This window comes from Somniosus microcephalus, chromosome 8 (genome assembly GCF_052327205.1).
Source record: "Somniosus microcephalus isolate GS21.2 chromosome 8, FLI_Smic_1.0, whole genome shotgun sequence".
In the NCBI taxonomy this organism is placed as follows: Eukaryota; Metazoa; Chordata; class Chondrichthyes; order Squaliformes; family Somniosidae; genus Somniosus; species Somniosus microcephalus.
Window position 1 is genome coordinate 226,695,416 of NC_140994.1, and position 24,967 is coordinate 226,720,382.

Consider the following 24,967-nt stretch of genomic DNA (forward strand, 5'->3'; position numbering starts at 1 on the left):
CGCATTAAATTTAAAATTCCATTTATCATGGACATACCCCACTATCTCTGCAATCTCCTCCCGCCCCATAATCTCTCCTGAACACTTTGTTCCTCTGACTTTCGCTTTCTGTGCAACCCCACCCTCTCCCTGCACCAGACTGTTGGTGGCAAAGTTTTCAGCTACCTTTGTCCTACTCTTTGGAATTCTCTTCCTAAACATCACTTCTCTTTCCATCTGTAAATACCTCTGATCAAAATTTCTGTCACCCCTAATCTTTCCCTTATGGTTCAGCATCCATTTCCTTTAGCCTTTTGGAGAAGTGCTTTGGGATATTTCTTTACGTGGAAAGATGCTTTACAAATGCAAGCTATTTAAAAAGACTTACGCTCATCCTTCAATACATTTCTTTAAAATTTTTCTGCTTTTGCTGCCATTGATTTCCTTTCTCTTTGGTCTACCCATGTCCCACCTAATTAGTTTAAAATGCACTTGCAGAACTGGGGTTCAACATATTCACAAAAGGTTTTAAAAAGATCAAACTGAATTGGTTAGAATGACTGAATATATTTCGGCTGAATTAGAAATGGCAACAAAATGTATACATTTCAAAAATATTCTGAAAAGTTACTGCTACATAAATCTACAGATTTTAAGTTTTGGTGCAATTTTTTTTTTTTTTTTTTTTTTTTTTTTAAAAACTGTATTCTGTCTGCCAAGGAATATTTATCAGTTTAAATTCTAACCCAAGGTGCTGTTGATTGAAAAGATAAAAAAGGTCTTGCACACAAAATTCAGCAAAGTTTCAACTCAGAATACCAAATATATTATCCACAGCAAAGAGCTCTGCATCATCTAGTACAAAGACAGTTTCAAAACAGGCCCTTTGGCTTATGTGGATTAGAGTTTCAGTTGAAGAGCTAGCACTGGCATAGGCCAAATGTAGTTTCTATGATTCTATGTTGTTTTAAGAAGTTATGCCACCAATATTCTTATTTGTAATCTTATTTTTATTTATAAACAGAAAAAAGGGCATAAATTTTAATTAAGAATACTCACATAGAAGTAACAATTGGCTTTTGAAATGTTTAACCCACATCATACTAAAATACTGGTAACACTTTTTAAAGTTTATATATAAATATGAAAATTTGCTTTAAACAGCGAAACTTACAAAATAGCCACACACTGTTCCATGAGATTTTACTGTAGTGCTTTAAACAAGTTTGTTACTAGGCTGTCCCTCCATAGAAAGATAATACAAGGAATCATGATATACAGCTTTTTTTTTTAATAAAAGGGGCCCATACCACCAAAATTTAAAGCAAGGATCAACCATTTTAAGATCTGTTTTAGTACACACATCAGGGGCTTCTCTGATGGCTTTGTGGTGTGTAACTAAGCCAGATAAATTAGAACAGTCTCGGGTTCAATCGCTTGTTTGTGTTGAGTTGGTGATCTCAGCCAGGATTGTACTAGGGTCAGCACAAAGGATCACGATCCAGCAATACCTGGTAGAAATGTTGCACAAGGACAGAATCAGGCTTAGCTGTGATGCCTCCTGTCTACCGTTCCCCAGTTTAAATACTGGTGAACACTCACCGTTTAGGCTCACACAGGGGAATAGGGCCAAGTGTGGCAAGCTTCCAGACGACTGCTTGCGCCCGAGGAATTGTACCCCAGCAAGAGAAAGTGCCTTGAGGAGAGGAGTTTTTTTTTTTTTTTTAAACTCACAAATCAACAAAAGCAAATTAAAAATACTATATTTCCATATAACAATTATACATACAAGCTGAGTTTTTAAGCGCACGTGCTTCATGTCATTAGGGGCCAAAGTTCAAGTTACACCAATGACAGACATTTCATACCTATTCATAACTTTGTTGCTGGTGACAGCATTCTCATACATGAATAACAAAGGAGAAAAAAGATGAATCTTGTGACAGCATGCCTTCTTACTTGTTGAAGCATGCAGCAGTACATATGGCTTGGTGAAAAAAGAAAAGCAGATGGCAATACCTAGAGACTGGGCTGCTTTAAAAGTGGGAAGGAACAATAGCTGGGAGCCTTTCAAGAGTCCTATAAAATATGTACACAACTTTCCATAAATCTTAAGCAATTACACTTTATACATAGTCTAGCATTTAAAAACAATTTTTTTGGTTTCCAATAATGGGATGGAAGAAGAGCCACTGAATCACACAGGTTTAATGTATAAAATAGCAAATTTCAACTTGTGATTTACAATTTATAACAAAACAATTTTACTATTGTGCCCAAGGAGTTATTTTATCAATTTAAAAGTAAATGAAAGGTCACTTGGAAGTAGATATTCGCTCTAATATGCAATGGTACATTACATCACACACAGGTGCCTGAAATTTGGTGCATGTGATGTGATGATATTTGCATCATTACATTAAAAAGTTAATTTGGCAATCATACATGGTCATGGAATGGTTAGATGTGGGTTAGTACCAGTGATTCACCAAACAGAGTTCCTGATCACAGCAGTATTGCTAAAGGCAGCCACTAACTACAGGAAGCTTGCCTACAGGAAGTAAGAGTAAAATCATAAAACCAAGTTGGTTTCATGCAGCATTGGTAGCGGTCTGACAGGTTACACAACTTCCATCTGGTCAAAAATATGGCATGATGCAAAGGGATAAGAATGAGACCTAGCACAAGGGCATGGAGGGGAAACTCACTAGCCTGGGAGAAGGAGAAAAAAAAAGACAAAACAAAACCACTTGTTCAATTAAAATAAACCTGAGCCAAAAATCATACTTTAGATTATGGTAACGAATGGGGCTTTTAAGAAACACTATGTTCAGTTATTCAAATCTTGAATGTACACATTATATCTTATAGCTGTAATCATGTTTTTATATTATCTTCATATGAATTATTGTGCTGAATGATGCTGCAGGTCAAACATCATTCAGTACACAGTCCATTGAAAGTATACAAAGGGAGGAAACATGAACAACAAAGTGGTATGTGCAAAAATGCTGGTACAATATTCTATAAGATTCCTAAATGAAATATTTGGAATTTTAAATAAGGAATCAATAACTTTTTGGAATTTAAAATGTTTGGCATTGGCATTTCATATCTGAGGTTTAGGAGAAAAACAAACCAATTTACTTGGATTAACTTGACTAATAGCAAGCTCAAACACATGTTAAATGCTTAATAAGGCAAATTCCAATCATCTGTAAAATTAATAAGATTATGTGCAAACAGTGCACCGTTTACAATTAAAGAACTGCGGCACAGTGGCAAGTTATGAGAGATAGTGCCACACATCAAACCCAAATCTATAATTTTTGGTTTGTTTTTGAAATAAGCCTACTTACAGAGCTCCTTTGTAGAGCCCACAGACATCCATTTAAAAACAGCAGATGCATTCGTGAAAAAAAATCATGGCAATTCACGGTACTTGTTGCTACATTCAAATTCTCCTTTATCTACATTTTTTTTTATTCAAGTAATTTTTGAAATATATTTTACTGTATTGGGGCTTTTCATTATAACAGGGGCATTATTGCATTCATAGATCTCTGTTATTTGGGTGTGATTGCAACAGAATTACATCAATAAAAGTTAGACAGTAATATAGCATCTTTGTAAAAATATTCTATTTAAAAAGGAAGGACTGAAATTCAGTGATGGCCATGTGTGTAACTATTAAACTTTACAAAGTGCTTTTTCTAAAAAAGTTACGAGAACAATTTATGGGAAATGGAGATGTTCGATATAGTATATCTGGAGACATTTAATTGATAATTTATTCATAAATGCAAATAAAGTAGTATTTCTCTTTGAATGTAGTTTATCTCCATTTTTTTCTCCTTTGTAATCTTCCAGGCCACATGCACTTGATTCACTCAGGATAACTGCAAATATTTCCAGTGCCTTTGTTACCTCTATGGCTAATTAATAAATGGGAAAAGCAAAGGTGCACTGATTCAAGTTTGAAATCATGGCAATTTGTTGACTAAACAGCCTCATCTCTATTTAGTCTGATGTACTTGCTGTTTAAAACAAAAGGATGCATACAAAACAAGCATAAAAAGGGAGACAAGAATCATAATTGGTGACAGATTTCATTTGGAAATTATACAAAAATAGCACAGAGAATGTAATTAACAAGTAGTATAAAAGGTGAAGCAATTGTGCTGCCTTATCTTTCTGGTGAACAGGATGCCCTACTTCAGGAAGAATTTCAAGGCCAAGGTTAAGAGGAAATCCAATCGCTCTGTTCAACATTTGATAATTTTGATAAGGTAATTCAGAAAAATCTATGTCCACTGCTCAGTAAGTCAGTAACCAGAGAGCATAAATTTAAGTTCACCACCAAAAGAACAAAAAGGTAAATTATTTTTTTATGCACAGGCTTGCTACGCTATGGAATATGCTAACAAAGTGGTGGAAGGACAATCCATAACTACATTTAAAATGGAAATAGATAACTATCGGAAAAAGAAAAATTTGAAAGGGCAGGGAAATATGACTAAGTGGATGGCTTTTACAGAGCTGCCACAGATACAATGGGCCAAGTGGCCTCATTTCTGTGCTGTAAAGTTCTATTCTGTAGCCCAGAGTTTTATTTCTTATAGTCTGGGTACCTTGACTACTTTGGTGCCTGCATGCTCTCCTGCTCATTTTCTAGAATTCAGCTAATAGAAAGGCAGTGTGCACTGTAGAGCAAAAGGAGGAAAATATACACGTTAAAGCAAATGGACCATAGATGAAATTTGCAGACAAGCACATCTGAAGGTCACAAACATTAGGCATATGCTGCACATCTGAGCCAGTTTGTCTACACACATTCCTAGCATGAGTTGTTAGTTTCTTGCTTTAATTACCATAAAAAGACACCTACTGTTTTGAACTGAAAAGACACTGGTATGAAATTGCCACAACAGCTCAAAGGGTGTACTGTCACGATTTTCGCCTCTTTTTTGGTGGCTCTTCATCAGAGCTGCTAATACTACTACTGGAACTAGAGTCAGAGTCTGAATCAGAGGAAGATGTTTCACTTGATGATGATGTTGAAGATGATGAGGAGCTGTCAGTTGATGAACTGTCATCATCACTGCTGCTGCTCTCTGATGTGGAGGAATTGGATGATGTTTCGCTGTCTGAAGATGAATCAGTGGAAGAAGTACTGCTATTGCTGCTAATAACGCTCTTAGACCTTGAAATGAAAAGGGAATACAGAGGACAGTTAACTCCTTATTCTTATTGTACAACCAATATAGCCATTGTTTGTCATGTAAAATCCCCTAACTGGATATAGTACAGTATATGTATTAGAGGCAGCATGCTTTTTATGTCTACCCGCCTGTGCTTTATTTAAGGATTTTTTTTGCCAGTAGTTTCTAGAGAATGTTTCCAATTTTATTTTCTAAAGTAAAACATTTTATAAACTGCTGGTAAAAGTCCTTTCCTTGTTGCAGAAGCACGCAAAAGAACTCAAGATTTCCACCCTAGAGATATGAGGAATTGAAAAGAATAACTTGCAAAAGAAAAAAGTCCTAATTATTATAACTCTTTCAATTTTTGAGTTCAGAACAGGAGTTTATATAGTTAAAAGTCAAACTTTAAATTATAACACTAGTTACACATTGCTGGGTATAGGAAAATTCTACCGCTTCAACAGATAACTGCATATTCTGTTGACTGTAAAGTTCAACACAGGTGTCAGCAATTTAAGACTTGCATATCATTATCTATAAAGTCACTCGACTGCTCAGATGTGATGTCAATGGTTGTGAAAGGTGAATCGGCTGTCCGTGTCTTAACTCGCACCAAGTCCCGTTCGTCCATCACCCCTGTGCTCGCTGACCTACATTGGCTCTGTTAAGCAATGCCTCGATTTCAAAATTCTCATCCTTGTTTTGAAATCCCTCCATGGCCTCGCCCCTTCCTAGCTCTATAATCTCCTTCAGCCCCACAAACCCCCAGAGATATCTGCGCTCCTCGATGATCCCTGATTATAATCGCTCAACCATTGGTGGCCGTGCCTTCTGCTGCCCAGGCCCCAAACTCTGGAATTCCCTGCCTAAACCTGTCCGCCTTGCTACCTCTCCTTCCTCCTTTAAGACACTCCTTAAACCCTACCTCTTTAACCAAGCTTTTGTCTACCCGCCCTAATTTATCCTTATGTGGATCGGTGTCAAATGTTTTGTCTTAAAATACTCCTGTGCAGTGCCTTGGGACATTTTACTACGTTAAAGGTGCTATATAAAGACAAGATGTTGTTATATGTAAGTTCATTGTTTTTCACTGATGCAGGAGGAACTTTGTTTTAGAAATATAAGTTTTGATTAACATTTTATCCACTGCAGTCAAACCCATCTGAAAGACTATTTGTTTGAAGTTCAAGTGACAAGCAATACCTACTAATAATTACTATCTATCTGAACTTCCAAAGCTGGTGTATTAGGTGTGCATTACTTCAGGTTTCACTTGAGTGTTCAAGACAAGAACCAACACAGTCCATTATAGATTTAAAAATGTCACTTTTCATCCCATAAGCAAAAATGGAAAATGCTAGAAATACACAGCAAGTCAGTCAGCATTTGTAATGAGAAAGACAGGTTATGATGTTTCAGAACTAAAAGATAAAAAGACATTTTGTTCATGGATAATTTACATTTACTCTGTGCCTGGATATGACATAACCTGTCTTTTCTCATTACAATGCTGACTGGCCTGTGTATTTCTAGCATTTTCTATTTTTATTTCAGATTCCCAGTTTCTTTTCTTTATTTTGTAGGAGAAAAGTTTGCCTAGTGGTTCTTCATCTACTGTTTCAGTTATAACACTCAAAAATGTGAAGACTGTGTTTTATTGTACTGTTCACCTATTTTGATTAATTCCGGTAGTGCTATTACAAAGTTTTGCTGGAATCAGGACGGCATTAAGTACGAACATATGCAATTGAAAGACAGAAAAAGACCAGCTTTGTGATTGTGTTTGCACTAGAGTGGGTACAGAGGAGATTTACAAGGACGTTGCCAGGACAGGAAAATTTTAGCTATGAGGAAAGACTGGATAGGCTGGGGTTGTTTTCTTTGGAACAGAGGAGGCTGAGGGGAGACTTAACTGAGGTGTATAAAATTATGAGGGGCCTAGATAGAGTAGATAGGAAGGGTCTATTTCCCTTAGCAGAGAGGTCAATAACCAGGGGGCATAGATTTAAAAAGTGTTTAGTAGAAAGATTAGAGGGGAGTTGAAGATAACTTTTTTCACCCAGAGTGTGGTGGGGGTCTGGAACTCACTGACTGAAAGGGTGGTAGAGGCAGAAATCCTCATCACATTTAAAAAATACTTGGATATGTACATGAAGTGCCGTAACCTAGAGAGCTATGGACCAAAAGCTGGAAAGTGGGATTAGGCTGAATAGCTCTTTCGGCTGAATAGCTCTTTCGGCTGGCACAGACACGATGGGCCGACTGGCCTCCTTCTGTGCCGTAAATTTCTACAAGTCTATGATTCTAGCTGGTCCACTGAGCCTGTTCCATGCAGTCACGTTGCAATTATGCATCATGACCCCCAGTGCTCCCACCCAACAGCAGCTACGTAATGTCCTGAGAAGCAAAATAAACAGGAAAAAAAAAGGCAGAAGCCAATTCAGGGAAAAATAATTTAGGGAAATGCCTCTTTGAACCCCGAAGGTAATCAAAATGAGTTCCAGGAGACCAGTGACAATGAGGCACACCTAATTGGCAGGATGTGACTAGTGGTGTCTCTCAAGGATCGGTGTTGTGACCGCAACTATTCACTATATTTATTAACGACATGATGATGGGATAGAAAACCACATATCCAAGTTTGCCGATGACACAAAGATAGGCGGCATCCTAAGCAGTGTAGATTGAAGCATAAAATTACAAAGAGATATTAATAGATTAAGCGAATGGGCAAAACTGGGGCAAATGGATTTCAATGTAGGCAAATAAGAGGTCATCCACTTTGGAGCTAAAAAGGATAGAACAGAGTACTTTCTAAATGGTGAAAAGCTAGGAACAGTGGAGGTCCAAAGAGACTTGGGGGTCCATGTACATAGAACACTGAATGGCGGAATAGGCTCGAGGGGCTAAATGGCCTATTTCTGTTCCGATGTCCTAACATTTCACCTACCTAATGCACAGTGCTTTCAGCCTCAGCTTGGAACTTGTCCAGCTCCCTTTTGAACGTTTGTGGCAAATTTGCACTCGCTGCACAAGCTGGCAATTTGTTCCAGAGATCAATGACTCTCTGCAAAAAGGAAAACCTCCTGACATTTAACCTAGTTCTGTGCTTACTTATCAAGCTGACACTCTTCTCCCTCCCCCGGCCACCCCCCACTTCCCATTTCACAATGGCACTGTTCTTCTCCCTTACAATTTCACGTTGGCACCATTGTCCCTGCCTTTAATTGCACGCTGGTACTCTTCTGAATGCAGCATGGCTCCAGGCTCCTCCCCCTCCATCAGTATGCAGTGGCATTCAATTACTTGGAACAGCAGAAGGTAGGAAGTGGCATTGGTGGAGGAAGAAAAAGAATCAGTTCACACCTGGTATTGCAATCACTTGGCAAACACTGGGGGATGAGGATAGAGAACCTATGCACACTATGGTATCACAAGCATTCCCGCGCTACCGACCTCATTACAGCCTTCGTCCAAATATGGACAAAGGAGATGAATTGCAGAGGTGAGGTGAGAGTGACTGCCCTTGACATCAAGGCAGCATTTGACTGAGTGTGGCATCAAGGAGCCCTAGTAAAACTGAAGTCATTGGGAATCAGGTGGAAAACTCTCCACTGGCTAGAGTCATACCTAGCACAAAGGAAGATGGTTCTGGTGATTGAAGGTCAATCATCACAGCCCCAGGACATCGCTGCAGGAGTTCCTCAGCGCAGTGTTCCAGGCCCAATCATCTTAACTGCTTCATCAATGACCTTCCCTCCATCATAAGGTCAGAAATGGGGATGTTTGCTGATGACTGCACAGTGTTCAGCACCATTCACAACTCCTCAGATAATGAAGCAGTCCATGCCCGGATGCAACAAGGCCTGGATGACGTTTGGGCTTGGGCTGATAAGTGGCAGGTAACATTCGCGCCACAGAAGTGCCAGGCAATGACTATCTCCAACAAGCGAGAGTCTAACTACTGCCCCTTGACATTCAATGGCATTATCATCGCCGAATCCCCACCATCAACATCCTGGGGGTCACCATTAACCAGAAACTTAACTGGACCAGCCACATAAATACTGTGGCACCAAGAGCAGGTCAGAGGCTAGGCATTCTGCGGCGAGTGTCTCACCTCCTGACTCCCCAAAGCCTTTCCACCATCTACAAGGCACAAGTAAGGAGTGTGATGGAATACTCTCCACTTGCCTGGATGAGTGCAGCTCCAACAACCCTCAAGAAGCTCGACACCATCCAGGACAAAGCAGCCCGTTTGATTGGCACCCCATCCACCACCTTAAACATTCATTCCCTCCACCACCGGCATACTGTGGCTGCAGTGTGTACCATCTACAAGATGCACCGCAGCAACTCGCCAAGGTTTCTTCGGCAGCACCTCCCAAACCCGCGATCTCTTCCACCTAGAAGGACAAGGGCAGCAGGTGCATGGGAACACCACCACGTCCAAGTTCCCCTCCAAGTCACACACCATCCTGACTTAGAAGTATATCGCCGATCCTTCACCGTCGCTGGGTCAAAATCCTGGAACTCCCTACCTAACAGCACTGTGGGAGTACCATCACCACACGGACTGCAGCTGTTCAAGAAGGTGGCTCACCACCACCTTCTCAAGGGCAACAAGGGATGGGCAATAAATGCTGGCCTTGCCAGTGACGCCCAGATCCCATAAGCAAATTTAAAAAAAAGTATGCAGTGGTATTTTGAAACTGCAGTTGGAAAAAAGAACCGGCAGCAGTACTGGTACTGGGGAGGGGAGGGGGGGGGGGGGGGCAGGGGGAGGGAGAAGGGAGAAGGTAAAACACAAGTATTGGGAGGGTGGGGAGGAGCAGATTAGGGATATTCTGGGGAAAGTACTCTGTGGGCCTGGAGCCTTAATAGAAACTTTTTGTACTGCGGGTTATAAGAAGAATTATGCAATAAACTCAGTTATCTGAAGGTTACCTTTTCTTCTTTATCTTCATTTCTGTATTTCCTTGTCCGCTGTTGAAAGTTAAAACAATTAATTTTCTTGGTTGAATTTTTTAAAAATATTAAACATTATATATCTTACCTACTGATGTACATAATCATGACATCTTATATACTGCAAGCGGTAAAGCAAATTTGATACTTTAACATCCCAAAGTTGAGACAACATTTGGTGACTTACACAAATTTGGCAAATTGCCCTCCCCACCCCATTCATTTTTGAAAACTACTTCCATACTGTCCACATACAATAAAGCAAGAAGCCAATTTTAAGATGCAGTCTATTTGAGCACTAGTAAAAACAGACAAACTTAAAATGGCCTTTTACTGAGAGAGACCATAACGTTTAAAGCAGAGCTGAATTAAGAATTCTTGGGGCCGTGGGCACCAAGAACATTCGGGGCTCCTCTGCACTTCCCACTAGCTCCTCCATTAATACACAAACACTGGTAAAATGCACGATGAAATAGGCTCATAGAATATTTGCACACTGCATTAATATCTCTCAATATAGTACACTTAAATAAAACTGCCTCCTGACGAGGGTCCCATATTGGGCTGGGACAGTGGGCATGGGTGCCATAGGCCCGTGCATTAATCCGCCCCGATTTAAAATTTGTTTGCAATATATATTTTTCTAGGCTCCTTAGTCAAACAAAGCACGTTGGCTAGTTCTTCATCAAGCAGCTAATTTACTGAGTTTTAACTTGATACCCCTTACAAAAATCAGCAGTGCCCATTTCAATCACGCTCCTGATCACAGGTTCATGTCTCAAGCTCAAAATTGAAAGTGGCCAGTTGAAATTGGATTTCTGCCAGCTATCAATTGACATTAGCAAGACTCTAGAAAAAGACAATAGCTTTTTCTTTCTCCCACCCACTCTTCAAAATGTAATAACTCTTACTGCGGTATGGTTCTCCAGCAACCCGTAACCCTCTAGTGCATGCAGGCCTACAAATAGCCTGTGAGGAACCTCAGCCAAACCTCATGCTGTTCTCACACGGTGTTTGCACATTCACAGTTTCCAGTAGTGGTAGATGTATAAAGATCAGAAATGCAAATCTTAGTTGATTTTTCCCCCTCCCTAGTCTGGGCTCACAGATGTCAATTGTAGTTTCCCTCCTACTATCACCTCAAGCTATCAATTCACTCAGCACAAACTAGGGATCAAACTGGGACTTTTCTGGTCTACATGCCTCAGTACCTCATGCAATGCAGTGCATTGATCCATTGAGCTATTGAGGAAGCAGGTTTTAATATGAAAGCACACATACATTAGTGGCAATGCTAGTTTATTTTGTTTTTCTTTCAAAGTCTTCTTTAATTGCACTGTTCGTGATGGTCTATGTAGATACTTCCGCTTTCCAGTGCACTCGTAGGTCCAGTGGCCATATTCTAAACATTTTTGACATCGAACATGTTGTTTATTAGCTTCCCTAAAACACAGAAAACAGAATACAGGAAGTGTTACTTACCACAGTCATAGTGCTGGCACAGCAAACACAATGTTTAACTGATTAATTTAACGGACCTTTCAGGAAATACATTTGTACATTTTGCTATAACTGAACAAATTACACTTCGCTAAAACTGAACTTTAAAGTGCTAGTCTTACCTTTAGAAATAAAAATATTTCAAAGTGATACTGAAATATAGCCCCATCTCTCTTTAGAGTTGGATACCAATCATCCAACTCAGCTGGAATAACAAACCCGATAGTGAAACACTTTTTGAAGTACAGGAGACTTTGGTTTATCCGGAGGTTGTATGTCCGGAAACCTCGATCTACCGGCAGAAATCAGGAGCCGTTCTGTTAGGTTGTTTTTCTTCTCGTGGCTTTGTTTTCAACAGTCGGGCTCTGGAAAGTCTCTCTGAAGCTGTTGCTAAGCTACAGAGACGCTTCCAAGGTACGGGCCGACTGTTTGAAGCTGTTGCTAAGCAACAGTGTTTGTTGTCAGATACGGAGATGAAAATCTCCGTATGCTTCAACATTAACTTTGTATGTCCGGCAGTTTTGATAGATCGGCAACAGCTCGGTCCCGTCGGTGCCGGATATAACAAAGTTTCCTGTATTTAGCTTGTGATTACATTTGTTTGCCTGCAGATACTTCGTAGGAGCAACAAAAAGATACTTGATGCCAACAGTCTGTTCACAACTGCAAAAGTAACAGATACAGCACCTGCAATCCTCTCACACATCCTTCACATACATTTGCTCCATTTAAAATGAATGCACACGATTCCCGTGTAGCCTTGCCATTACAAATTTAAAAAATGAAAAAGTTAGAACTAACACATATAGGCCTAGAAATTCGGAGGGCCTAGCGCCGGAGTTATGGCCAGTTTGGAAATTGAGTGGGTCCCTAAATCGGCGTTAGGCCGTTAGCGCTGCGCCGGCACCGATGACGTCATCGGTGTGCGCAGCGTCCCGGTTGCCATGGTAACCCGCCCGAACTCCGAAATTGACTTGCGGCCGCCTCGCCCGTGGCAGCCGCAAGCAACGTTCTGGCAGAGGTGCCTTACTGGACTTTGCGCCGGCGCATTAAAGGCCCCGCGGCGGCCGGCCGCTTTCCCGCCGGCCGCCTGGCCGCAGCTCCCTCCCCGGACTTCTCCCCCCCCCCCCCCCTCCCCCTCCGGGACAGATGCAAGCCCGGCACTTGTCCGAGGTGCCGGGCTCATTTTTACAATGATTTTCGCGGGCCGCGGCCGGGTGCAGGCAGCTCCTCCTTAAGGGAAGGAGGAGGCCTGCACTTCCCGAACCTGCCGCACCGCAGCGCCGGAATAGCGCCGCAATTCAGCGCGTAGCGCCAGTTTTCAGGCGCAAACAGCTTTCAGCAGCGCCGGCAGCCGTTTGGGCGCAGAACTAGTGAATTTTTGGCCCGCCCAGCGCGACTTAGCTCCGGCACTAACTTCCGGCGCTAAAGCCGTCGCTGCGCCAAAACCCAATTTCTGGGCCATAATATCTTGGAGTAAATCAAAGTTCACTTTAACAAGAACATTTTGCAGCCACCCAATAAAAGCAATATGCAAAATAAATTGTATTGAAGTAGAGGAACAGACTGATGTTAAACAAGAATTTTCCCAATATTCTCTCACATAGTAATTATCACTTTAAAAGATACCTACAAAACAAATCTATATCTCCTCATTGCTATTAATACACCCTATACTTGCTCTGCATGATACTGGCCCATATAATTTGCTGCTTCCAATTTACTTGATGGAAACATATGGGGCGCCAATCAGAGAGGTTAACTATTTCACATATTTAGAGGCCAACCGTAATTGTTAGTTTCACGGGGGTTAATAATCCACATACATTTTTTGGGGGGTGGAGAAAAAAAAGTCCCACTTGTAAAAAAAGATGACTTTATACCACAGCATATGGTTTCTGTAGTCTATAAGCAGAAACAGTTTGTCAGCGGAACGTCCTTTCATACAATTTTAGGGCTTGGTGAGCTTACCCACCAAGTATCTGTGCCATATAGATCAGGAAAGTTCCAAGTTCAATCCCTTGGCGAGGCACTGGAGGGAAAGTGTGCCAGTGGAATCATACCTCTACAGGAAGTAAATGGCTCATGAGCGAAGAGAGAAAATGGGCAAGAAATAAACAATAACTTCAACTTTTGCTTCACTCTTACTCGCATTGTAGCCCCAGGGGATTCCTAGTCTGCCAGTATTTATCATATATGGATTACTTTGCCATTGAAATTACTTTGCTATAAGAGAGACTAATCAAAATTCACACTCCTTTCTGAAGTACAGGAAACTTTGGTTTATCCGGAGGTTGTATGTGCGGAAACCTCAATCTAACTGCAGAAATCAGCCGCCGTTTTGGTTAGTATTTTGTTATTTTTTTTAATTTTAATTTTTTAAAAACAGTCAGGCTCTGGAAAGCGTCTCTGTAGCTTAGCAACAGCTTCAGAGACGCTTCCAAGGTACGGGCCGAGTGTTTACAAGCTGTTGCAGTGTTTGTTGTCAGATACGGAGATGAAAACCTCCGTATCCTTCAACATTAGCGCTGGTCTATCCGGAAGTTTTGATAGATCGGCAGCAGCTCGGTCCCGTATATCGCGAAGTTTCCTGTACTCATTGTTTCAAATACAATTTATGAAAGTTAGTGATCTCCAGGACTAGGGGACAGAAATTTAAGGTTTTGGGCAAGAGATTAGGGGGATGCGAGGAAAAACTTTTTTTTACGCAGCGAGTGGCGAGGACCTGGAACTCGCTGCCAACAGAAGTGGTGGAAGCGGACACACTCAATGTTTTCAAGGGGAGACTGGATAGGTACTTGAGGGAAATAAACTTGCAGGGCTACGGGGATAGAGCGGGGAATGGGAGTGACTGGATTGCTCTGCAGAGAGCCGGCGCGGACTCGATGGGCTGAATGGCCTCCTTCTGTGCCGTTATGACTCCACCTAAGCAGTCAGCAATGCAGTTCAAATGAAAGAAAAAGCTCTGCAACACGTATTTACACTCCCATTCATTAAATTAAAATTCAGATCATACTTCATTTTAATTGCACCAATCATGAATCAATCATGTAAAGCTCATTCATCTCATCCATGAGGCCCAACTCCTGCTCCTTTGACCCCATTCCCACTAAATCACATTTGATCCATGTCTTTGGAAACTGCAGCCCCATATCAAGCCTCCCTTTCTTCTCTAAAGTCTTTGAATGTTTTGTCGCCTCCCAAATACATGCCCATCTCTCCTGTGACTCCTTGAATCTTTCCAATCAGATTTCTACACCTCCTACAGCACCGAAACAGCCCTAATCAAAGTCACGACCAACTGTGACAGTGATGCATTATTCCCCTTCTCATCCTCTCAATGGTCAACCACAACATTTTCCTCCACTGCTTTGCCTCTGTTGTTCAACTTAGTGGGACTGCCTTCCCTTGGTTCCACATTTAACTGTCTGTAGAACAACAACTTGTATTTATATAGTGCCTTTAACGTAGTAAAACGTCCCAAGGCACTTCACAGGAGTGTTAAGACAAAAAATTTGACACCAAGCCACATAAGGAGAAATTAGGGCAAGTGACCAAAAGTTTGGTCAAAGAGGTAGGTAACCTCGCATTTATCCACATTATACTGCATCTGCCATGTATCTGCCCAATCACCCAACCTGTCTAAATCATACTGGAGTTTCTCGACATCCTCCCCACAGCACACACGCCCACCCAGCTTTGTGTCGTCCGCAAACTTGGAGGTATTACATCTAATCCCTTGTCTAGATCATTAATATATATTGTGAATAGCTGGAGTACTAGGACCGATCCCTGCGGTACCCCACTAGTCACTGCCTGCCACTCGGAAAAAGACCCGTTTATTCCAACTCTTTGCTTTCTGTCTGCCAACCAGTTCTCTATCCAAGTCAATACCTTGCCCCCAATCACATGTGCCTTAACATTACACGCTAATCTCTTATGCGGGACCTTATCGAAAGCCTTCTGAAAGTCCAAATACACCACATCCACTGGTTCTCCCTTATCTATTCTACCAGTTACATCCTCAAAAAATTCCAGTAGATTAGTCAAGCACGATTTACCTTTTGTAAATCCATGTTGACTTTGTCCGATCCTGTCACTGTTTTCCAAGTGCTCTGCTATTACATCTTTTAGAATGGACTCTAGCATTTTCCCCACTACCGATGTCAGGCTTACCAGTCGGTCTATAATTCCCCGTTTTCTCTCTACCACCTTTTTTGAACAGTGGGGTAACATTAGCTACCCTCCAATCCATGGGAACTGTTCCAGAGTCTATAGAATTTTGGAAGATGACCAGCAATGCATCTACTATTTCTAGGGCCACTTCCTTAAGTACCCTAGGATGTAGATTATCAGGCCCTGGGGATTTATCGGCCTTCAATCCCGTCAATTGGTAGCAGGACATTTAGAAAACCATAATATAGTCAAGCAGAGCCAGCATGGTTTTATGAAAGGGAAATCATGTTTGACAAATTTGCTGGAGTTCTTTGAGGACGTAACGAGCAGGGTGGATAAAGGGAAACCAGTAGATGTGTATTTGGATTTTCAGAAGGCATTTGATAATCAGATTATTATCTGAATGGCAATAGATTGGGAGAAGGGGAAGTGCAACGAGACCTGGGTGTCCTTGTGCACCAGTCGCTGAAGGTAAGCATGCAGGTGCAGCAGGCGGTTAAGAAGGCAAATGGTATGTTGGCCTTCATAGCGAGAGGGTTTGAGTACAGGAACAAGGATGTCTTGCTGCAGTTGTACAAGGCCTTGGTGAGACCACATCTTGAGTATTGTGTGCAGTTTTGGTCGCCTTATCTGAGGAAGGATGTTCTTGCCATGGAAGGAGTTCAGCGAAGATTCACCAGGCTGATACCTGGGATGGCAGGAATGATGTATGAGGAGAGATTGGATCGATTGGGCTTGTACTCGCTGGAGTTTAGAAGAATGAGAGGGGATCTCATTGAAACTTATAAAATTCTAACAGGACTAGACAGACTAGATGCTGGAAGGATGTTCCCGATGGTCAGGGAGTCCAGAACCAGGGGTCACAGTCTAAGGATAAGGGGTAGGCCATTTAGGACAGAAATGAGGAGGAATTTCTTCACCAAGAGAGTGGTGAACCTGTGGAATTCTCTACCACAGAAGGAAGTAGAGGCAAATTCATTAAATATATTCAAGAAGGAGTTGGATATATTTCTCAAGGCTAAAGGGATCAAGGGGTATGGGGAGAAAGCAGGGACCGGGTACTGAATTTGGATGATCAGTCATGATCGCATTGAATGGCGGAGCAGGCTCGAGGGGCCAAATGGCCTACTCCTGCTCCTATCTTCTATGTTTCTATGTTTCTAAGGTGGCACATAAAAGGTTACTACACAAGATAAGAGCTCACGGTGTTGGGGGTAATATATTAGGATGGATAGAGGATTGGCTAACTAACAGAAAACAGAGTCGGGATAAATGAGTTATTTTCAGGTTGGCAAACTGTAACTAGTGGGGTGCCGGGGCCTCAACTATTTACAACTATATTAATGACTTGGATGAAGGGACTGAGTGTAATGTAGCCAAATTTGCTGCTGATACGAAGATAGGTGGGAAAGCAAATTGTGTGGAGGATGCAAAGAATCTCCACAGGGATATAAATAGGCTAGTGAGTGGGCAAAAATCTGGCAGATGGAGTTTAATGTGGGAAAATGCAAGGTTATCCACTTTGGTAGGAAAAATAAAAACGCAAATTATTTAAATGGGGAAAGATTACAAAATGCTGAGGTACAGAGGGATCTGGGGGTCCTTTCACATGAATCACAAAAAGTTAGCTTGCAGGTACAGCAAGTAATTAGGCCCTAGGAAAGCAAATGGAATATTGGCCTTTATTGCAAAGGGAATGGAGTATAAAAGTAGGGAAGTCCTGTTACAACTGTACAGGGCGTTGGTGAGACCACACCTGGAGTACTGCGTTCAGTTTTGGTCTCCTGATTTAAGGAAGGATATACTTGGATTGGAGGCAATTCAGAGAAGGTTCACGAGATGAAGGGGTTGTCTTATGAAGAAAGGTTGAGCCTATACTCATTGGAGTTTAGAAGAATGAGGTGTGATCTTGATGAAACATGTAAGATTGTGAAGGGGCCTGACAGGGTAGATGCAGAGAGGACGTTTCCTCTCGTGGGGGAATTTAGAACTAGGGGGCATAATTTCAGAATAAGGGGGCACCCTTTTAAATTGGAGATGAGGAGGAATTTCTTCTCTCAGAGGGTCGTGAATCTTTGGAATTCTCTTCCCCAGAGAGCTGTGGAGGCTGGGTCATTGAATATATTTAAGGTGGAGATAGACAGATTTTTGAAAGGCTCAAAGACTGGCGTGGGAGAAATGGGTTTTGCTTCTTGGGACACTGGCACCAGTACTGGGACGGGAGAGAGCTGTTCCGTTGGGACGGACTTCACTTGGCCAGTGCTGGGACTAGAATCCTGGCAAATCGAATAACTAGGGCTGTAAACTAATTAGTGGGGGGGAGGTTTCAAAAGAGCGAAAAATAAAAATGTCAGTGGAGAAGGCAATAGAGCAAGGTAGCAGTGGGGGAATTAAAAACCAGAGAGTGTCAGGAAGGGACAGAATGTATAAAGATAAAGGTAGAGTAGTAAAGGGGGTAAAAGCAGGAATAAATTGTCACAAAACATATTTAAAAGTTCTTTATCTGAATGCACGCAGCATTCGTAACAAAATAGACGAGTTAACGGTACAAATTACTACACGAGTATGATCTGGTGGCGATTACAGAAACATGGCTGCAAGGTGACCATGACTGGGAACTAAACACCCAGGGGTATTTGACAATTAGGAAGGACAGGCAGGAAGGAAAGGGAGATGGGGTGGCTATGTTAATAAAGGATAGAATCACTGCAATAGAGAAATGATATTGGGTCAAAGGATCAGGATAGTGAAACAGTTTGGGTGGAGATAAGGAATAATAAGGGGAAAAAGTCACTAGTGGGCGTAGTCTATAGGCCTAACAGTTGCAACTCTGTTGGTCGGAGTATAAATCAGGAAATAGTTGGGGCTTGTAATAAGGGAACTGCTATAATCATGGGGGATTTTAACTTTCATATTGACTGGACAAATCAAATTGGGCAGGGCAGCCTTGAGGAAGAGTTCATAGAGTGCATTAGGGACGGGTTCCTTGAGCAGTGTGTAACTGAACCAACCAGGGGGCAGACAATCTTAGATCTGGTCCTGTGTAACGAGACAGGATTAATAAAAAATGTCCAAGTAAAGGATCCCCTTGGAATGAGTGACCATAACATGGTTGAATTCCAAATTCAGTTGGAGGGTGAGAGAGTTGGATCTCAAACCAGCGTACTAAGCTTAAATAAAAGGAGACTATGAAGGTATGAGAGCAGAGTTGACTAAAGTGGACTGGGAAAATAGATTAAAGTGTAAGACGGTACATGAGCAGTGGTGTACATTCAAGGAGATATTTCACAACTTTCAAGAAAAATATATTCCAGTGAGGAAAAAGGGGCGTAAAAGAAAAGACAGCCATCCGTGGCTAAGTAAAGTAATAAAGGATAGTATCCGACTGAAAACAAGGGCATATAAAGTAGCCAAATCTAGTGGGGGGATAGAAGATTGGGAAGCATTTAAAAGCCAGCAAAGAATAACTAAAAGATGAATTAAGAAAGGGAAGATAGATTCTGAAAGTAAACTAGCAAAAAATATAAAAACAGATAGCAAGAGTTTCTACAGTTATATAAAAAGAAAAAGGGTGGCTAAAGTGAATATTGGTCCCTTAGAGGACGAGACCGGGAAATTAGTGGTGGGGAACATGGAGATGGCAAAAATGCTGAACAAATATTTTGTATCAGTCTTTACAGTAGAGGACACTAAAAATATCCCAACACTGGACAAACAGGGGGCTATAGGGAAAAGCTAAACACAATTAAAATCACTAAGGAGGTGGTACTTGGTAAGATAATGGGACTTAAGGCGGATAAATCCCCTGGGCCTGATGGCTTACATCCTAGGGTCTTGAGAGAAGTAGCGGTAGGGATTGTGGATGCATTGGTGGTAATTTTCCAAAACTCCCTGGATTCAGGAAAGGTCCCAGCAGATTGGAAAACTGCTAATGTAACGCCCTTATTTAAAAAGGGAGACAGACAAAAGGCTGGAAACTATAGACCAGTTAGCCTAACATCTGTGGTTGGTAAAATGTTGGAGTCCATTATTAAGGAAGCAGTAACAGGACATTTGGATAAGCATAATTTAATCGGACAGAGTCAGCATGGTTTTATGAAGGGGAAGTCATGTTTGACAAATTTGCTCGAATTCTTTGAGGACGTAACAAACAGGGTGGATAAAGGGGAACCAGTGGATGTGCTGTATTTGGACTTCCAAAAGGCATTTGACAAGGTGTCACACAAAAGATTACTGCACAAGATAAAAAAGTCACGGGATTGGGGGCAATATACTGGCATGGGTGGAAGATTGGCTATCTAACAGAAAACAGAGAGTTGGGATAAATGGTTCATTCTCAGTTTGGCAATCAGTAACTAGTGGTGTTCCTCAGGGGTCAGTGCTGGGACCCCAACTCTTTACAATCTATATTAACGATTTGGAGGAAGGGACCGAGTGCAACGTATCCAAGTTTGTCGACAATACAAAAATGGGAGGGAAAGCAGTGAGTGAGGAGGACATAAAAAACCTGCAAAAGGACATAGACAGGCTAAGTGAGTGGGCAAAAATTTGGCACATGGAATATAATGTTGGAAAGTGTGAGGTTATGCACTTTGGCAGAAAAAATCAAAGAGCAAGTTATTATCTAAATGGAGAGAAACTGCAAAGTGCTACAGTACAAAGGGATCTGGGGGTCCTGGTGCATGAAACACAGAAGGTTAGTATGCAGGTGCAGCAGGTAATCAGGAAGGTCAATGGAATCTTGGCTTTTATTGCAAGGGGGATGGAGTATAAAAGCAGGGAAGTCTTGCTGCAGTTATACAGAGTACTGGCGAGGCCACACCTGGAATACTGCGTAGTTTTGGTTTCCATATTTAAGAAAATATATACTTGCTCGAGGCTGTTCAGAGGAGGTTCACTCGGTTGATTCCGGAGATGAAGGGGCTGACTTATGAGGAAAGGTTGAGTAGGTTGGGCCTCTACTCATTGGAATTCAGAAGAATGAGAGGCGATCTTATTGAAACATAAGAGATTGTGAGGGGGCTTGATCGGGTGGATGCGGTGAGGATGTTTCCACTGATGGGTGAGACTAGAACTAGGGGGTATAATCTTAGAATAAGGGGCTGCCCTTTCAAAACTGAGATGAGGAGAAACTTCTTCACTCAGAGGGTAGTAAATCTATGGAATTTGCTACCTCAGAGAGCTGTGGAAGCTGCGACATTAAATAAATTTAAAACGGAGATAGACAGTTTCCTAGCTGATAAGGGAATAAGGGGTTACGGGGAGAGGGCAGGGAAGTGGACGTGAGTCTAAGTTCGGATCAGCCATGATCCTATTGAATGGCGGAGCAGGCCCGAGGGGCCGTATGGCCTACTCCTGCTCCTACTTCTTATGACTTATGTCTTATGATGACTATAAGGGAGTCAAGGGTTATGGGGAGCGGACAGGGAAGTGGAGTTGAGGCCAAGATCAGATCAGCCATGATCTTACTGAATGGCAGAGCAGGCTCGAAGGGACAAATGACCTACTCCTGCTCCTATGTCTTATGTTCTCATCCTTCTGCATAGACAATCCATGGCCTTTACCCTTGCCATCTCTGTAACCTTCTCCAGTACTATAAACCACCCCCCAACTTTATTCCTCTGACTCCAGCCTTTTGTGCGTCGCCCCCCTCCCTTTGCTCGACCACTGGTGGATATGCCTTCAGCCACCAAGGCCCCCTACACTGCAATCCTCTCTTTATCCCCCCCCCCCTCTTATTTGAGAGTCTTTAAAATCCACCACTTTGGTGACCCCATCTAATGTCTCCTGCTTTGGCTTGCCATCTAATGTTTCCCCATGGTGGTGAAGCGATTGGGTCGCCTTTCTACATTACAGACACTATAAAGATGCAAGTTATTGTTGTACTCCAACCACCAGATTCCATCAAGACCCATCAGTCTTTCTTGAATTTGGTGTAAAATAATGGAATCAATTAACAGGAGTAAACTAGGATTATTTGTAAAAAAAAAAAAAAAATCTAGTAAACAATAATAGGTTAGAAAGGAAAGATCCTGTTTGACCAACCTCCTTAATTTCTGAGGAATTGACAACTCCAAGTGGACCATGGAAACCCTATAATATGGGTTTTCAAAAGGCATTTCGCAAAGCTCCACCCAAAATCAAGCTGAAAGCTGTGGAAATCCAGGATAAATCTTGGAAATTGATCAGAAAGCAACAGGTACTTGTTTGAAGAGATATGTCAGGGTAGGTGCAAGTACTGAGTGGATCCCCCACCCCACCCCCACCCCCCAGGGCCCAGTGTTGAGACAACTATTGTTTCTAATTTACATGAATAACTTAGTCAAATTTGCTGATATCAAACTATGAGAGGCAATGGAATCAAAGGCAGCAATCAGAAATTACAGAATAAGTTGGACAAAATATGGGCAGGAAAATGGCTGATGAAATTTAACAGGCAATTCTAAACTACTGCATGAACAGTATTGAAAAAGCTAAGGATAAGATTGAAAGAGATGTCAGAATCTTAGTAGACACAGCACTCAACATGTCCAACCATTGCAGAACAGCAGAAAAGCCAATCGAATGCTGAACTGTATAGCTAAAATATTAAAGTCAGAGGAGGTGGCGGTTACACTAAAGAAAAAAAGACTTTTATTTATATAGCGCCTTTCATGACCACCGAAGGACGCCTCAAAGTGCTTTACAGCCAATGAAGTACTTTTGAAGTGTAGTCACTGTTGTAATGTAGGAAACGTGGCAGCCAATTTGCACACAGCAAGCTCCCACAAACAGCAATGTGATAATGACCAGATAATCTGTTTTAGTGATGTTGACAGAGATAAATATTGGCTAGGACACCGAGGATAATTCCTTTGCTCCTCTTCAAAATAGTGCCACAGGATCTTTTATGTCCACCTGAGGACAACAGGCGGGGCCTCGGTTTAACGTCTCATCCGAAAGACGGCACTTCCGACAGCGTAGCACTCCCTCAGTCCTGCATTGGAGTGTCAGCCTAGATTTTTGTGCTCAAGTCTCTGGAGTGGGACTTGAGCCGACAACCGTCTGACTCAGAGGCGATGGTGCTACCAACTTAGCCACAGGTGACACTCAAACTATACAATATGCTGGTCAGACTGCACAATGTCCCGAGAAAGAAGGGAGACGTTCAAATGCAGAGAAGAGCAACGAGATTAATCCCAGTGTAAAAGGTCTGAGTTAAGAGGAATGACTGGAGAAACTTGGCCTTTTTAGCCTGGAAAGGAGGCACCTGAAAGATGATCTTCGTGAAGTATACAAGATAGTTAAGGGTATGGAAAAGGTAAATCAGAATATTACTTTACATTACAAGAGTAGGACAAGGGGACACAAGTCAAATTAGAAGGTAAATTTAACACTGATACAAGGAAGTTCTTTTTCACACAAAGTGATCAATACATGGTTGATATTGTGGAGGCAAAAACCCTCGAATCATTGAGGAAGAAATTACATGCTTCAATGCCAATAATGGATGGATGAACTAAGATGGTTTTCCTCATTTGTAATTATGTTGTGATTTTTACAAAAAGTCTAATACAATTACTTACAATCTATCAATAGCCAATCACTGAGTAAATGTATTTGTTTTAACAACTAACCATCTGTACACAGAATAGTACTGGGAATTTGAACAAAGGGATCAGACAGTTATAAAAAGTTATGTATAGGAATGTACAAGGCCAAAAAAAATTGCAGTCCATCTGGGCAGTCCCAGTTTGCAGGTAGTCAAAAACAGAGCATTGGTTTATTTTTAAGATAAACATAAGATACGTTACAAACTAATTGAAACCAGCTTTAAAAAACAGGGACAGAAAGGTTTATCAACTCTCATTCAGAGTGACACTCGCCTTTTTGGGTTTAAGACAGTTTTTGGCGCTGGGTACTCTTAAAAGTAATTCACATTTAAACGCGTTTGTAATGTGTCTCAACGCTTTGTGATTATAAATTTCGCTCCTGAAATCTCCTTCACGACAACAATCCTTCCCGAAATAAATTACACTCACTGTTTGTGTAAACAAGTGGAACTTAGCCACTCTATTTCAAGTACGAAACATTTGGTGTGTGGCTGGCGCAGCACTGAGGCCTGGGCTGAAGATGGAACCTGCTTCACCCCTCACGCAACTCAAGTCCAGGCGCTGTCTAACTTCTAAGTAACCCACCCAAATCTTTGAGAGCGATCACAGCGGCCGTTTCTATCACAGTAAACTAATCATCGCGGTTAAAAACGGTCCTGTGCCCTGAATACTCACGCCTGCCTGCGAGCGATCAATCTGTGCATAGGCGTCGCCATCTTGGCTTCCCGAAATGCACCAGGCCGTCACTAAGCAACAATCCTGAAGGCCCGACCAACCCTGGGACTGTGAAAGCATTGTTCACAAATGTATACCTGCTAAGTGGGTTTTTCTGGTGGGTGGGGTGAGTTCTCACCTCTATACTGTACACACTGTATTTTAAATGAATCTACTTGTTTTGGTCAAAAAATATTCTATTTAATTAACAATCCCAAAGTGTCTGTATATATATGTGTAATATATTTTACATCCGGTTCTGTATCATGCTATTAACACCGCATGATTTAAAGTTTTATTAATTTGTAATTGATTAGTTTAATCAACAGAGCAACCCGATTGGTTGAATTAAAATTGCCCCGCCTGGCAATAAATCCATGGGTTCCTCTTTTGGTAGGACCAATCAAAAATAAACAAATAAACTGTAACTAATAGAACTTTAAATAAACGTTAACAAATCAAATTAAAATTTGGTTATCCAAATCAATTATGCACTCCAGTCCCCGCGGCGCCCACCGGTCACGGAAGTACTCGAGCGTGCCGGCGGACACCGCGTGCTCCATCTCCAGGGCCACCCGGGCGCGAACATGGCTGCGGAAGAGAGGGAGGCAATCTGGCTGGACGACCCCCTCGACCGCCCGCTGCCTGGACCAATTGATGGCTTTTTTAGCCAGGCCCAGGAGCAGACCCACGAGGAGGTCCTCCAACCTGCCTGCTCCCCTCCGCACTGGGTGACCGTAGATCAAGAGCGTGGGACTGAAGTGCAACCAAAAATCGAGGAGCAGCCCCTTCAAATAATGGAAGAGGGGCTGCAACCTCTCACACTCCGTGTAA

General features: G+C 41.9%; 1 protein-coding gene across 2 annotated transcripts; it reads right to left on the minus strand.

The window, feature by feature from the left end:
- Nucleotides 1–968: 968 nt before the first annotated feature.
- On the minus strand, nucleotides 969–24,368 carry zcchc10 (zinc finger, CCHC domain containing 10). 2 transcript variants are annotated; one of them, XM_085995764.1, is made up of 4 exons: nucleotides 24,095–24,352; nucleotides 11,433–11,594; nucleotides 10,131–10,169; nucleotides 969–5,182 (listed from the first exon to the last, which is right to left on the minus strand). In XM_085995764.1, the coding sequence occupies exons 1-4, from the start codon at nucleotides 24,133–24,135 to the stop codon at nucleotides 4,927–4,929; spliced, it is 498 nt and encodes a 165-aa protein (XP_085851890.1). In that variant the 5' UTR covers nucleotides 24,136–24,352; the 3' UTR covers nucleotides 969–4,926. The 2 variants fall into 2 exon arrangements, with proteins under 2 accessions (XP_085851890.1, XP_085851891.1); XM_085995765.1 differs by having other exon boundaries at nucleotides 5,094–5,182; nucleotides 11,363–11,594; nucleotides 24,095–24,368.
- Nucleotides 24,369–24,967: the final 599 nt, after the last annotated feature.